This window comes from Oryza glaberrima, chromosome 8, assembly GCF_000147395.1.
Source record: "Oryza glaberrima chromosome 8, OglaRS2, whole genome shotgun sequence".
Classification (NCBI taxonomy): Eukaryota; Viridiplantae; Streptophyta; class Magnoliopsida; order Poales; family Poaceae; genus Oryza; species Oryza glaberrima.
Window position 1 is genome coordinate 11090608 of NC_068333.1, and position 15779 is coordinate 11106386.

The window sequence follows — 15779 nt, forward strand, 5'->3', positions numbered from 1 at the left end:
GGATGTTTTATAGAGTGGTAGATATCCTATATAATCCAAGTCAACATCGGTATTTAACCTAATCGGCTGCCTTCTACTGACATATGTTAGCCGATTGTAGGTTAGATAGCGATATTGCCGGAGATTATATAAGATATATGATAACTCGACGAATTACATAAACAAGATTAGAGTATCATGAAGATGGAAGCACTAATCCCGAAAACGCAAGCCGTCATAACAAGTTTTACCTCTTGTTGAATATCGAAACCGATGCAGCTCAACCCGAAAGCAAGAACTCGTCGAAACAAAACGAAAATAAAAAGGGTGGCGATGCGCCGAGATTGTATTGAACGTGTGTTAGTTTTATTACATGAGGCTTGAGGCCTATTTATACCCGAAAAATATCGGACACGACTCTTATCTCTAACAAACTCTAAGATACCATAAGTCTTTGCGGCAAACTTTTGCCCAAACATATCTCTAAGGAAATTACATAAAATATCCAAATTAATAGATACAATTGCCTTCTCAGGACTCTATCCATGCGTGCAATCATCATGAAGTACATCAACCTAACCCGACAACGTATGCCATGCCATATTGTCGGATTCGTCTCAATCGGCTAACCCTGTCCAACTTGGACTCTGCCGATTCTGATCACAGCCGATTCGGACTTCAGCCGATTCCTACTCTGTCTTCGAAACGATCTTGGATTTAGATTACGCTTCGATCTTAACTCTACCTTTGATACTCAGATTACCAAATTTGGTCATTAACACCTATATGCATATGCGTCAATGTGACTTACACGTGTACGCTCTCTAGTGTTCTTCGAGGCAACACAACTGTAACTTACCACTACACTACACTCACTTGACTATTTAGTTGGGTCTAGCATCGATCATTTTAAACTGGCTGCCATAGGTGATAGTGTCAATGGACCTATCGCTGAGATATTGGGCCTTAGCGCCAATATCTATGGCGTTGAGATAAAGATATGTTTCTAGTTATAGTTTCTGTGAGGGTCTAGTTGTAGAATAGGTTTAGTAAAAGAGCCAAATTATCAAAATTGCGAGTTAACTTGACTTAACGGAATAAGGGTAAATTTGGGCTTCGTTTTTAGAAAATGAAGGAATCACAAACCCGATTTTAGATAAAATCATAATTGAACTTTTTTTTTTGCGGGGATAATTGAACTTTAAAATAGGACAAGAATACAATTATGCTATTTAATCACTTATGATATCCTACATAAACACTAATTCCACGTTTTAAAGTGCCCTACATAAAAACACGTTTCAAGTGTAATGTAGCAAAGTTGCTAAACTATTACTCTAGTTCTACTTTCGGAGGAGCTCATACAGGTAGGATATGTGTGTTTTTATAATAATAAGCATGCACGCGTTATATATGGCGGTTCTGGTCGGCGCCTGCGGCCCGAAACGACGACAGTCTGAGCCCGGAAATGGATAGTGGAGGCCTTGGAATCCGGCGAAGTGGAAGCTGATCTCGTCGGTTCGTGTTTAATTGGTTAGTTTCGGCTAAACGACGAATGACAACGATTGAAAGTGGGCTAAATGGCGGCGTGTGGCATCAGCTCACCTTAAATGGATGAAGATGGCACCAGGGGCGGAGCCAGGATTATGTGAAGAGTAGGACTTAATCACTAGAGTTGAACTTCTTGAAAGAATTTTAATAAGAAAATTAACAAATTCTTTACTATTTTTTCTGCCAAGTGTGGGGCTCAAGCCCAAGTTGCCCCACACCTGGCTCCGCCCCTGGATGGCACCAACGGAGGTTTGCATCGACAATGCACTAGGGGCGTTGGCAACTAGATGACTTCCACTCGTCAAATCTGGCCGTTTCAAGATAATATGTTAGCCGTTTCAGGAGAATATAGCGGGATGCAGAGAAGCAGAGATGTGCCGAGGTCGTTTGGTTTTTTTTCCTTTTTGGTTGTGTGTTCTCCTCCTTATTGAGGTGGAGGTGTGGGTCTAAGTACTTTTATATGTTTTTAGCCATGTATATTCTTCGTGGATATAGAGACCGGATTAATAAAAATTCATTATAAAAAAAATGCACGTGTTATGAGCCTTAGCATTTGTAGCGTGCTTGAGAAAAAATTACTGTTTCCTTTTCTAGCGAAAATATCCCTGCCCGGCTGCCTCTCTTCCATTCCGTTTTACCCAAACGGGACACAGGCGCAGGCGGAGCCACAAGTTCCTCCTCCTCACCTTCTCGCTCGCCACTCTCCCCAACCACACCACGACGAACCCCGACGCGAGCGAGCGGGAGGTGGCGTGCGTGAGGGAGAGAGACTGTGTGTGTGTGTGACGGGGGTCGGGGGAACCTGCTCCCATGGGCGCCACGCTGCTGCTCCTGTGCGCCGACTTCTCGGCTGTTGCCGGCGGCCGCCGGCGGCCTTCCCTGCCCTCGGAGCCACGGTTGGCGGCTCCCGCTGCTGGGTCCCGTGCGCCGCCGTCGAGAGCCTCCGTCCGCCCGTCCGCTGCCGCCGCCCCGCTCGCCGCGCGCGGCCTGCCGCACCACGCCTCCGTCGCTGGGGTGAGTTCTCTGTCCCCATTGCCTTGTTTAATGTTTATTCGTGCTGTCTTCTTGACTTAGTATTCGCAGTTGAATTGTGGCGTGGACGCATGGAGTTTTGTTTAGGCAGGAACTTTGATTGACCGTGCAGACTGCTGAGGGTGGATGTGATCATCTTGGTGATCGTGTGATTTCGTCGATATTTTTAGGATTTACCATTCTCCAGAATCTAATTGATAAAATTCCACCCGTCAGTTGATAGTGTTCTAGAATTGGCCATCTGGTCCTCCGGATCTGGCACCATCGCTCATTCGTTCCTCCACCAGGACTCTTAAGCTCTCATGCTCCTCTATCTATCGAATCTTCTATTCTTCTGGCATTGACCAAGCCATGATCTGGTGCGCGACTGCCTAGACTGGAACTAGATAAGAAATTGTTGAGCGGGAACTTGAGAAATTGAAGATACCTTATGAACAAACTGGATATGTTGCAACGAAAAGGGCTAGCAACTAGCAAGAATCATGTTCTCTGTTCGTGTTGTACTTCCTTGTTCTTGTATTGTACTTTAGCGAAGCTAGATGAGTGTGCGTTGAGCTGTAGATAGAGGAGCAGAGTGCAGAGACTCGTGGACTTTGACTCATTGAAGAAAGGAATCATAACCAAAGAATATGATAAACTGACAAAATTGGAAGGGAAAACTTTGATGTTGCTCAAAAGTAATTAAAGTGAAAAGAAAACATTAAAGTATGGGGTAGTGGCAAATCCTAGAGCAATTAATGGCAAATTGAAGAGTGCCAAATTATGAGTGGCATATGATAAATTATTAATTAGGTTTTCTTACCTTATCTTAGAATCTGGGTGTGGTGAAGCACTGGAGGTTGTCGGGACTGCCGTTAATTGTTGGGCAGAAACTGGAAAAGTGAGCAAAGAACTTTGTGGCAAAACTTTAGTCACTAATCCAGCGACTCATTTCATCTTACATTCTTTTAGCTGATAGGAGCATGTCGGCGATGGTGTTGTAGTGGTTGGCGTAGCGGCGAATGCTCGAAGGGATGATTACGGAGGGGGTAACGGCGATACTCATGATCGCCCTCAGGCCGAACGTCGGGCTCTTCCCCGGTTAGCAAGAGGCTCTGAACGTGTAGAGAACTAGATTGGATTAATCTCACTTATCTGATTGCAATGCAGTGCCCCCTTTTATAATCAAGGGAATAACTAATCTTAGAGATAAAGGACTCAGCTTAACAACCGGACAACCGATCTTAACAAACTGATAATGAAAAGAAGAAACAATGAGTACGGTGCTAGTTGGCGATGTCTGGAACATTCACAGAATCTGGCGCAACGTTTGCGGTGCTGTTGCGTTTCTTTTGTCGACACGACGCTGATAGGTACAGCCGAAGAAACGATCCGTATCATTTCCACCCGCCTCGAAAGACAGCGCGTCCTCGAGCTGGAATTGAGGATAGCGACGCCTGAACTCATCGGGGGTTTCCCAAGTAGCATTAGCAGACATTTGATCGTGCCATTGAACCAACAGCTCCCGGAAGCCATTGTGAAGATGAGTGCGAAGAACTGCCATGGACGTCGGAATAACTTGGCCATGAAGTGTGTCTGGCAGCGGCGATGGGGAGGATGGCGGCAAGCCATGGAACTTTTTCAGGAGCACGACGTGGAACACATTGTGAAGACAGGCACGGGACGGAAGCTGGAGACGGTAGGCCAGTGGGCCGATGTGGGCGTTGATCTGGTTGGGCCCCAAGTAACGAGGCGCCAGCTTGATGTTGCGGGGGCCAACGATGTATCGGGCTAGTCGGTGGTGAAGGTGCAACCAGACCCAGTCGTTTGGCTGGAACTCAACATCTTGATGATTCTGATCATGGCGGAATTTCATGGATGCTTGAGCCTATTCGAGGCGCCCAGTGATGTCGGTGAGGAACTCGTCGCGGTCCTGGAGCTAGTGATCAACGACTGCAGTTTTGGCAGAGCCGGCCTCCTAGGGGCGGACCGCAGGAGGGTCGCGGCCATAGACAACGTGGAACGGTGTAGTTTGAAGCGCCGTTTGCTGAGTTGTAACAGAACTCGTTACAAGGTAACCATTGGACCCAATGGCGAGTACGATCTCCCGTGTGGCAGCGCAGGTACATAGCGATGATCCGGTTGACCACTTCCGTTTGGCCATCCGTCTAGGGGTGGAAGGCGGTGGAGAGGTTGAGCTTAGTGTCGGTGTGACAGAAAAGGTCGCTTCAAAAGGTGTTGGTGAAGACGGGATCACGGTCACTAACGATGGAGGTAGGAAGGCCATGCAAGCGCACGATGTCGTCAAGAAGGCCGTGTGACGGAGCTGGCTGTGTAGGGCTGACCGAGGGCGATGAAGTGTGCGTGCTTGGAGAAGCGATCGACCACCGTCAAGACGACGGACTTGCCGTGCACCTTCGGTAGAGCCTCGATAAAATCAAGGGAGATGTCAGCCCAAAGTTGAGAGGGAACTGAAAGGGGTTGCATGAGTCCGGCAGGGTAGAAGAGCTCCAATTTGTTGCTTTGGCACACAACGCAGTCACGGGCGTAGTTGTGCACAAGGCGGAGCATGCCGGGGACAGAAGTGTGCTTGTAGGCGGTGGAGGGTCTTTTGGATGCTCTTGTGCCCCATGGCGTGAGGAGGTTCGGCCACACGGGAGTCAGCAGGGACGAACACCTTGGAGCGAAACAACAGTAGACCGTCGAGGACGGTCTACTCAGTTGGGCCATCGCCACGGAGTGCACCGTCGACGCGAGTTTGAAGGTCGGGGTGGGAGACGGTTGAACTAGGAGAAACACGGCGCCGACAGGGCGGCGAGCACGCCGTGTTCTTCATCGCACCGAGAGAGGGCGTCGGGAACAGTGTTTTGTCGTCCTAGACGGTATTCCACCTGAAATGCGTAGCCAAATAATTTCCTCACCCAGTGATGTTGAGGGATTGTGGTGAGCCGTTGATCCAACAGGTGTTTTGAGGCTGAAGTGATCCATCCGGATGGTGAACGCACGTCCCCAAAGGTAGGGACGCTAGTGGTGGACCGCCTTGATGAGGCCGATCAATTCTCGCTCATGCAACTAGCTTGGCATGGTGGGGCGCCACCGGACGACTGAAGTAGGCGATAGGCCGGTTACCTTGGTGAAGGATGGCCCTGAAGCCAGAGTCGGACGAGTCGCAGTCGACGATAAAGGTGACGGCGAAGTCGGGTAGTTGTAACACAGGACCGGAGATGAGAGCAGTTTTCAGGGCGTCGAAGGCAGATGATGCCGCCGAACCCTAGGACTCCTTGAGAAGCTTGGTGAGCGGTGCGTCGAGGATGCCATGATTCTTGTTGAATCTCCGATAGTAGCCGGTGAGGCCGAGGAAGCCGCGGAGTGAGCGAACCGTCGTGGGGGGCGGCCAGCCCTGGACAACGGCGATCTTGGTGGGGTCCATGGCAACGCCGTCGCCGGAGACGACGTGGTCGAGGTAGGAGATGGATTGCTTGAGGAAGAGGCGGTGTTGTCGCAATAGGAGAAGCACGACTCGAACGTGACAGAGATGCTCGGATCAAGAGTTGCTGTAGATGAGGATGTCGTCGAAGAAGACAAGGACGAAGCGACGGAGTAACGGCTTGAGGAAGAACGCGCCAGAGCACGCGGTTGTCTTGCCACCAGAACCCCATGGAGAGTACCTCAAAGTGTAATGGGGCCAAGGCGGCACAGCCACTAGACACCGAGGACGACGTCGAACCCTTGTAAGGTAGGGAGTAGATGTCGATGTCGAAAAACTTGTCGTGGATGTGGACATAGAGATCGTGTTTGCAGCCCGAGCAAGAAACATGGTCACTGTTCTAACATTGATGTCTTGGGAGTGGTGTTAGCTCAAGTCCCAGGCGTCTTGGAGTGGTGTCAGCTTGAGTCCCAGGCGGCGAGCAGCTTCGCCCGCGATAAAATTATGCGTGGAGCCTGAGTCCACAAGGGCGACGAGTAGGGGTGGCAATTTCCCCCACAGGGGCGGGGGAAATTTCTCACCCGTGGGTGAGCGGGCGCGGGGCCCTATAAGTTTCTGGGGCCGGGGCAGCATCTTCACCTGTGGGACCCTGGAGTTTTGAGCGAGAGATAGCCCACTAGCTAAGAAAAGCCCACCAAACAACAAAAGCAGCCCACGTACTGCCATCACAAGTCCGGATGGCAAGCCCATTAAGAAATAACCTTATGCAGCCCACTTTAGAGGATATATAAGTTCAACATCAAAACCTAATCCATCTAGCATCAGGCATCAGTTCCTGGCGGCGGCAATCGAGCGAGGCTAGGAGGATGAGGCACGCACACGCATCATCTCGTGTCGCGCTTCGGCTTCTACCCACCCGCCGTTATTGCCAAGCCGTCGACGAAGCTTCACCGACCGCGTTATCACTCCCGGCTCCCATGTCTCGTTGGCTGTCGACTCCTCGCGTCTTTCCCCTCCATCTCTAGGCGCCTCCTTATCCTATCTCTTCTTTGAGTCGTTTCCCTTCGTCTTCAAGTCCCTAGCGCCATTCTCTTCTCCCTCCAGCCTCCAGGCGCCAGCAGTTGCCACTTGCATCGGGGCTACGGGTACCCGACCGGAGTTCGGGGCCCAACAGGGGCCGGGGCCGGGGATCAATTTTGCCCCGATCGTCACTCCAAGGCTGGGGCCGGGTGAACCCGTAAGTGAGCGGGGGCAGGGCCGTTCCTGTCCAACCCGCCCCGTTGCCACCCCTAGCGACGAGGTGGTGTCCCTTGATGATGATCGGCAATTGCATCGTGCGGCTGGTGCAAATGCTCGAGAGAGCGAGGAGGAACACCTCTATGGCCTCGGTATCTTCAGGGGTAAGGACGGTGGCGTTGTCGTTAATGGACTTGACCTAGAAAATCCCCTTTGCAGCACCCTTGTGGACTGGGTTTAAACTTCTCCGGATAGGTGAAGCAGAAGCCCTTGGAGCGCCGTTCATTCATCTCCTCCGGCGTGAGGCACTTGAAGCGAGGCTTGGCATCGGCTACCGGCGGAAGGGCCAACGGTTACTTGTGCGTGGAGGAAGACGACCCGGTCTTGACAGGGGCTGGTGTTCGTGTAGACGTGATCAGGTGTGGGGCAAAGCAGGTCTTGTGCTGAGGTTTGGGCGCCATGAGCGAAACGCTCTTGTCTTGGTCCTCTTGCCGCTGCTCGTAAGCCCATGCCAGGCTCATGGCCATCTGTAGCGAGCAGGGTTTCTGCATCTCAATGTTCGTGCGAGTGGCTTAAGCAGGTTGGCGATGAAAAGCTGAACTACCTAGGATGCCATCAAGGGCCCGGTTCACGCTAGGTGCGAGAGGAGCCGACGCTAGTATTCTTTGACTGTCCCAGTACAGCGGAGGTGGGATAGCATTCGTGTAGTATTCTTGGAACGCACCGGTGGTCCAAAACGAAGGTTGACGAAGTTGGCGAAGCGCGACCACGTTAGGACGCCCTCAGTGCATTGAGTTGGTGATACCATTCACGTGCTGCACCGCTCATGTGATATGAGGCCAGCCACACCTCTTCGGCTCTTCTTCCTCCAACATCTCCTGTCCCTGAAAAAACTGCTTAGTGATTGAGCTAGTTTAACGGGTCATCTTCATCGTCGTGCGTCAAAAAATTGAGTTTGTGGTAGCATGATGCACCGCGGTGACCGCGGCGATCGTCGTGATCTGCCGGAGATCGGTCACGATGCTAAGGTGGGGGCGAACGATCTCCTCCTTCCTGATATTTCTCCATGCGAGCGATGTGTTGGTCATGCCGATCAATCCTGGTGGTGAGGGAGGTGATGTGTCCGATCAGCTGGTCGAGCTTGGCTTCAACACCGCGTGACGCGGCGTTTGGCTCGACGTGCTCGCCAAACATAGCGAGAGCGGCGAATGGCTATGATGCCAAGCTGATAGGCGCACGGCGGCGGTGGTGTTGTAGCGGCGAATGCTCGAAAGGGATGATTGCGGAGGGGGTAACAGTGATACTCACGATCGCCCTCAGGCCGAAAATAGGGCTCATCCCCAGCCAGCGAGAGGCTCTGAATGTGTAGAGAACTAGATTGGATTGATCTTGCTTGTTTGATTACAATGCAGTGCCCCCTTTTATAATCAAGGGAATAACTAATCTTAGAGATAAAGGACAAAGCTTGAGAACCTAACAACCGATCCTAACAAACTGATAATGAAAACAAAAAACAATGAGTATGGTGCTAGTTGGCGATGTACGGAATATCTGCAGAATTTGGCGCAGCGTTTGCGGCGCTGTTGTGTTTCTTTTGTCAACAACGGCGCTGATAGGTACGGCTGAAGAAATGATCCGTATCGAATACATTGATGAGGTGCTTCTGTTTTTGCATGCATGGTTTTGACCTGTCAGTAAATGAATTGAGTTCCTTCTGCTTGTTCCCAAGGTAAGCTTGAAATTTGAAAAGACAATATGACACCCACCAGGTTTATGGTTTTGTGGGCGTTGTTAAAAGGTTTCGTTGTCCTACATCTCTTCCATCTATTTCTCTACATTGTTAGCACCAACCTCCTCCACATTAACTCAGATTCAATGTTACTCTCTCACTGGACTATTCAATGTCGCCCTTATGTCAGCTTTGATGCCACCGGGCAAGATATGCAACATGTTCACTTTGGACTTGGTGCTTTCAGATTCACCTGGCTCCACTTGGCCTGGCACCTCCTTATGGGTTATGATATCTAGATGTGTGGGGAATGGTCACTGGTTATGTCGCCTGCAGGTGACCTCACCAGTGGTGCGCACAACAACAATGCTCCCCCGTCTTAATAAGCTATGTTGTCAAGCTATGGATGCACCACTGCAGCAACCATGAAGTGCTCCATGGATAGCCAGGATAAGTTTGTGTTTCAGTCCAAGTCGCTTCAGCATGGAGATGCAAGCAAGCCACATGAGATCAACCTGTTTGTGCTTACCATCAAAATCCACAGCCAAACCACCATTGCCTTCCTCAAATTGTTGCAACATACTCCCTCCGTCTCATAAAATACCAACCTAGTACTGAATGTGACGCATCTTAGTACAACGAATCTGAATATAAGATGTGTCACATCCAGTACTAGGTTTGGTATTTTATGAGAGGGAGGGAGTAAGTGCATAGCCAATAACCAGCAAGTGTTGTTGCAGTTTCCATGGGCATAGTAAAGACTACTCATTTGCCTTCCGTTCTGGTTAATTCAGTGTGGATTAAACCAATCAATACATTTCAGTACTGAAATGTGAATACTCACACGTAAGATCTGACATGACAGGATTTGCAGTGGATCTCTAGTAAGCTTCATCCAGGAGTGGATATTTATTGAGCTCCATCAAGCTGTGGCTCCTTCTGTTGTTTTTCTCTGTTGCTGAGTGGGGGGATGGGAGGGAAAGAACAGACGATGAGGAAGAACTAATATTGAGATTCAGTAAGTAATTCAGTGAGTGCTTTCTTCTTTTATAAGAAGAGCGTCGGCTTGGAAGAAGAAAATGAAATACGAACAACCGCGCTGGTCGTAATAGATCGACTTGAATGCGTCTTCTTGCTCCAGCATTCAAGTTCCATTTCAAGGGAGGACGACGTACCATGATACTTTCAGTTTTGTCGAGCCCTGCTTTGGTCTCTGGTTTGATGGTTGTACGTGCTAAAAATCCGGTACATTCCGTTTTGTTTCCCATCCTAGTCTTTTGCGACACAGCTGGTTTACTTATTTTGTTAGGTCTCGACTTCTCCGCTATGATCTCCCCAGTAGTTCATATAGGAGCTATTGCCGTTTCATTCCGAGTGGCATGCATATCCTAGTGATGATGAGGCTTGATTTGACAATTCAGTTTTGAGTCGGCCCAAAACTGGGTTGAGTGAGTTGAAAGGGGTCAGATGAAAAATTTAGTAGGTTGATGTTGTATTCTAATTGAAGGTTATGTTTTGGACAGAGGTAGTTCAAGATTGATGTGGACTTGTTCCTCTATAACTTCCTTCTCTATGAGGCTTGACCTCCAATTTTATGTGGTACATACAAATTTCTATTTGCAGGATTGAGATATATTTATCCATATTAATATTCCTGAATTTCTTGTTATTCAGCAAAACAGTGGAATTTACACTGTTGGTGATTTTATGACTAAAAGGGAAGAACTCCATGTTGTGAAGTCAACAACTTCAGTCGATGAAGGTTCCTTTCCCCCTTTATGCTGTGTGCTCTTCTTTCTTTCATTAGGAGGTACCAACTTATCTTATATTTGAGCAGCCCTTGAGATGCTGGTGGAGCATAGGATAACTGGCTTTCCTGTTATTGATGACGAGTGGAATTTGGTAAGTGGTATAATATTGTATTTAAATATTGTCTTTTTGAAGCACACCACTATTTACGGTGAACCTTCATATTGAGTTAGCTACTTGTAGAGGAGGGCCAGATGTCATTGCTTCAGGGGATTAGGGTATTATATTGGAGAGATAGCATAACTTGATATGACTGAACTCAGCAAATAGATGGAATATATATATTTCTTGCTTGATTGATAAAAGAATATTGTCCATTCTTTAGTGATTACTCAACTTGATATTCATATTTATATTTCACTTTTCTTATTAATCACAAATTCTACGTTCTAATTCTCCTAGATTTATGAACACATGTTGGCGACTGCTGTTTTTGGACCCCTTAAGCCAAGGCTGGCCATCTGTCACATTTTGCTTCTGTACATCAGCCTACATTACTTGTCTGTCCATGTCCACACATGATTGAACTTGGGACTTTTTCTTGGTTCGCTCTTTTTCTGTTTCTGAGTTTCACGTTCTTGCCAGTCACCACTATTTTGCTGTAACATATAACATATCAAAGTTTTTGCTGATAATATGTTAGTTATGTTCAACCTTTACCTTTTAGAGCATTCGAAAGTTCAATGTTTTTCTTTTACTTAGCAGTATTCATACAGAAAATGTAGACCTTTAGCTGCTTAATTTCCTGTTATGTTGAATAAACCTTAAACTCTGAACCAAGCATGCTTTGTCCCAGTTATAACATAGTGTTGCTGTGCAATATAGTTTGTGTAAGTGTTGCATTAATGTGTGCCAGTATTTATTTCCCATCCGCAGGTTGGCGTTGTGTCAGATTATGATCTCTTAGCACTCGATTCAATATCAGGTATTCTTGTAATAGTTGATGCTGGCATTCACTATTACATAGTTGAAATCGTAGTTATTGGGACCAGCTGATGAACTGGTGAACTGCTGGTTCAAATTATATTATCTTTTAACCATTTTCATGTTAAAATAATGGTTTATAAGGCTAAATATAAAATTATAATGGCTACATAGACATCAATTCTTATTCCAATCAATAACCAGGCGTTGATCCAGTGGTATTGAACGTGTGGAGATTCCCTAGAAGCCAGAGCTTGTACCCTGGTCTTTTAGCAAACCAAGCTGGTCTAAGCTCTGGTTCTGATTTTTCCCAGTTGGACTGCCAGTTCCGCCTGGTTTAAATAACTGTGTTTCAAATCTCATGTAGTTGCAAGTTGCAACATCATATGGTTTGGCTTCATCTAGTTTACAGCATGTTTATTGAATAGTCTTGGAACCTGGGATCATTTTGGTATTGTTTATCTGTCAAATTAGCAACAGCTTTCCCATGTTATGATGCTCACTGTGTATTGTTCTACTGTTTTAATAATCTTCTTCAGGAAATGGACTTGCGGAAGTAGACATATTTCCTGAGGTGGATAGTACTTGGAAGGTACTTACAAACAAATATATTTTTAACTTTGATTTCAGTTTTTGTCCAGCTCAAGTGGACCTTTTTTATAAAAAATTATAGAAGTTTTTTAAAAGAAATTCTTGATAAAAGTTATTTTTCTAGGCCATTGCCATGTTAAGATGATCCCCTCGAAGTCAATCTGATACTGCAATTTTACTATTTTAGTGAATCACATAACCATTTGGTGGCTGGTCTTTACCATTCCATCTGTCCAAGATTTGGATTGTTCAACTGGACAATTGTGATGCTTGGCTGAAACATAATGTACACACTTTATGTTGATTTGGACCAAGTTTCATTTATTTCTTGCATGTACACAGTTTGCATATCCTTCAGAAAAGAGTGGATAGGATAGTTTCACACTCAGCCTGTTGTATTTTTCACAGTGAACTCTCTTAAACCATCAGACTAGAGATTCTTATCTTGTTCGGGGTGCTAGATGTCACTTGTTTGTGCAACAATATCTCTTTGGATGAGAAGTACACAGTAGTGTCCTGGAACCTTCATTGCAGTTGATGGAATATCACTATTAACAACTAAATTAGTTAGAATATTGCATCGATGCAGATAAGAATGTGGCATTTTCTTCAAACTTGCCTATCGACTATCGTGTATGCTTTGTTCCTTTTATTTATATATGTTTTTTTCCTACTCGTGTTCAACTGTTTCTGATTTTGATGAATTGATACTCTATAGACGTTCAATGAGATACAGAAGCTCTTGAGCAAAACCAATGGGAAAGTCATTGGTGATGTTATGACGTCTGCACCTCTTGTGGTGCGTGAAACTACTAACCTTGAAGATGCTGCAAGGTATTTTCAGAAAACTGCAAACAATTCTGATATACATCACTAACTTACTTTTAAATTTCTCAAAAAAAGGGATATCCTTTATTATTCAATAAAAATTATGATGTCATATTCCACAGGTTACTCCTTGAAACTAAGTACCGCAGGTTACCTGTAGTTGACAGTTCAGGCAAATTGGTGAGTGGGCAAACCTTATCTCTTTCCTTTTATTCTTTTGCCTGAGTTCAGTTGTTTTGAGACAAACTTATATTTGGAAGGTTGGGATCATAACAAGAGGGAACGTCGTCAGGGCTGCCCTTAAAATTAAGAAAAAGTTTGAAGGTGAACTTTGAATGGATACTGTGGATTGACCCTTTGGAGACATTTAGGGGCTTCTACATCGGGGAGATGAACATACGGCTAGGCAATTGAATTCAAGCCATTGTTTCAGTGGCAAGCGAACTTCGCCACCATGTTTATACCAGGCGTAAGTTCAATAACTGCCAAGTGTAAAGTGATGGTTAAAGGACTCGTAGCAGTTGAAAGGGAAGCTCTAATTTTCTACTATACTAGTGCCATGCTATATCAGCTCATGGGTTGTAACGGTATCTAGAGACAGATGAATGGTTTTATGGTATTTAGTTTTTTTTAGAGTAAATTTCATAAAACTATGGGTATTTTGCACAATTTATCACAAACATACGGGCCAATTTGATTTAAAGGAATGCCAAATGACTTTTGGAGGAATAGGATTCCAAAGGATTTTTTCCCTTCAAGCCTCTTTGATTCATAGGAAAGGCAAGTATAAGGGCCTATTCGGGTCACAGGATTTTCAAATCACAGGAGTAGGAAAAACGTAGGAATAACATAGGAATGCATGTGCAAAACTTAGGATAGGAAAAGCATAGGAATGACTCTTAGATGGTTGGTAGAAAAAATACAGGAATCTTTGTATTAAGTTACCACAATTAAGATTTGAATACTCTAATTTGTGTAACTTAGGTTCAAATACATAATGAAACGAGTGATTTGCCTCGATCCTATGCGTAGGAATAGAAAAAAGAGGTCCAAGTGGATGTTAATTTTCCTACAAAATTCCATAGGAATCACATACAAAGGAATTCTTCCATTGCTTTCCTTTGCCATAATCCTACAAAACGAATGGATAAACAGTGATTATTCCTGTAGGAATGGTTTTTCCTCCATATTTCCTATGAAACGAACAAGCCCTAAATTCCATAGGAATGCATTCCTATGAGTTGATTCCAATGGAAACTAAAAAAGAGGTCAGACCTCTTGGAAATGAAGTTGTTTTCTCTATGCCTCTATTAGAGGGATCTTCTTACGTTTTCCTCTGTTTTCTCTTCCCGTAGGATTTGAAAATCCTACCACCGGAAATCCTACGTTTTTCCTATCCTGCGAATCAAAGGGCCCTACATATTTAAGAGCTTGTTTCACAGATTTAGTATCTCCGTTTATAACAAAACTACATGTACTTTACACAATCTATCACAAAACTATATAGTTTCACAAATCCATAGATTTAGTATATTCGTTTATCACATAACTACACATTTAGTATCTTCATTTATCACAATACTACAGATTTAGTGTCTCCATTATCATAAAACTATAGGTTTTAATAATGCTAAAACCTGTAGTTTTGTGCTAATGAAGACATTAAACATGTAGTTTTGTGATAAACGAATACACTAAATATGTAGTTTTGTGATAAACGAATACACTAAATCTGTAATTTTGTGATATATTATGCAAAGTACCTGTAGTTTTGTGATAAACGAAAACACTAAATCTTCTGTTCTATGAAATAAATTCTTAAATATGTAGTTTTATAATAAATCGTGCAAAGTATCTGTAGTTTTATGAAATTTACTCTCTTTTTTTTTAAATTTACAACGGGATCTAGAAGGTTTTATGGGGTTTAGTGTTTTAATATGGTCTTTTTGGTTCAATTTTTGCGTGAAAAGTGAAGGTTGCGAAGGTTCAATTATATGCAAGTTGTCGTCCTCCTTCGCAACCTTCACTTTGAAATTTGCGTGAAAAGTGAAGGTTCCTATACTTCACGTCGGTTAGCCCTCTATATTACTGGTAAATAGGACACTTCAAATTTATGCATTTGCTTGGCTTGCTAATTAGCTATAGGACAAATATAGTTTCAGTTATTTGTCGAAAGACAGTTTGACCATCATTTTAGTATATTTTTTCTTTTATAGAGATATAACTGAGAGAAAAAGCTATTTTACTCTTGCACCATAACTTTCTAAGGAATATATGTAATGGAAACCTATACCTACATGCAAACTTGGAAACCAGATTGTGGACCATTGGATAGAAAATGGATGATCCAGATCGAGCATCTCATCCCTATCACACATTTTACAAAAAACCTCCCACCTGTCATTGTCTTTTTTCTGTTTTGGTTAGATCGAGCATCTCATCCCTATCACACATTTTACAAAAAAACCTCCCGCCTGTCATAGTCTTTTTTCTGTTTTGGTCCTTAGGCTTACTGTCTTTCCTCTCTATCCATACATGCATGCATTTTTGCCATGTTCAAAATGATTTTTCTCCTAAACTATTTAACCAATCTATAATCTGATCACACCGTTGTTTTTATTGCAATTAAATCTTTACAACAAGATATCACGTGACTATATTTTAGTAAAATAAAAATGTATACCTACATGCAAA

General features: G+C 44.8%; 1 protein-coding gene across 1 annotated transcript; it reads left to right on the forward strand.

The window, feature by feature from the left end:
* The first annotated feature begins 2153 nt into the window (after positions 1 to 2153).
* On the forward strand, positions 2154 to 13816 carry LOC127781837 (CBS domain-containing protein CBSX1, chloroplastic-like). The gene is made up of 8 exons (XM_052308901.1): positions 2154 to 2544; positions 10608 to 10695; positions 10771 to 10835; positions 11619 to 11667; positions 12206 to 12258; positions 12976 to 13091; positions 13208 to 13265; positions 13346 to 13816. The coding sequence occupies exons 1-8, from the start codon at positions 2341 to 2343 to the stop codon at positions 13418 to 13420; spliced, it is 708 nt and encodes a 235-aa protein (XP_052164861.1). The 5' UTR covers positions 2154 to 2340; the 3' UTR covers positions 13421 to 13816.
* Positions 13817 to 15779: the final 1963 nt, after the last annotated feature.

What these genes read in the sequence shown, in the direction of transcription:
- LOC127781837 (XM_052308901.1), top strand. Translation starts at nt 2,341, where the DNA reads ATGGGCGCCACGCTGCTGCTCCTGTGCGCCGACTTCTCGGCTGTTGCC. An exon ending in AACAACTTCAGTCGATGAAG is followed by an intron (nt 10,696 to 10,770) that starts GTTCCTTTCCCC and finishes ATATTTGAGCAG; the next exon opens with CCCTTGAGATGCTGGTGGAG. An exon ending in TTGATGACGAGTGGAATTTG is followed by an intron (nt 10,836 to 11,618) that starts GTAAGTGGTATA and finishes TCCCATCCGCAG; the next exon opens with GTTGGCGTTGTGTCAGATTA.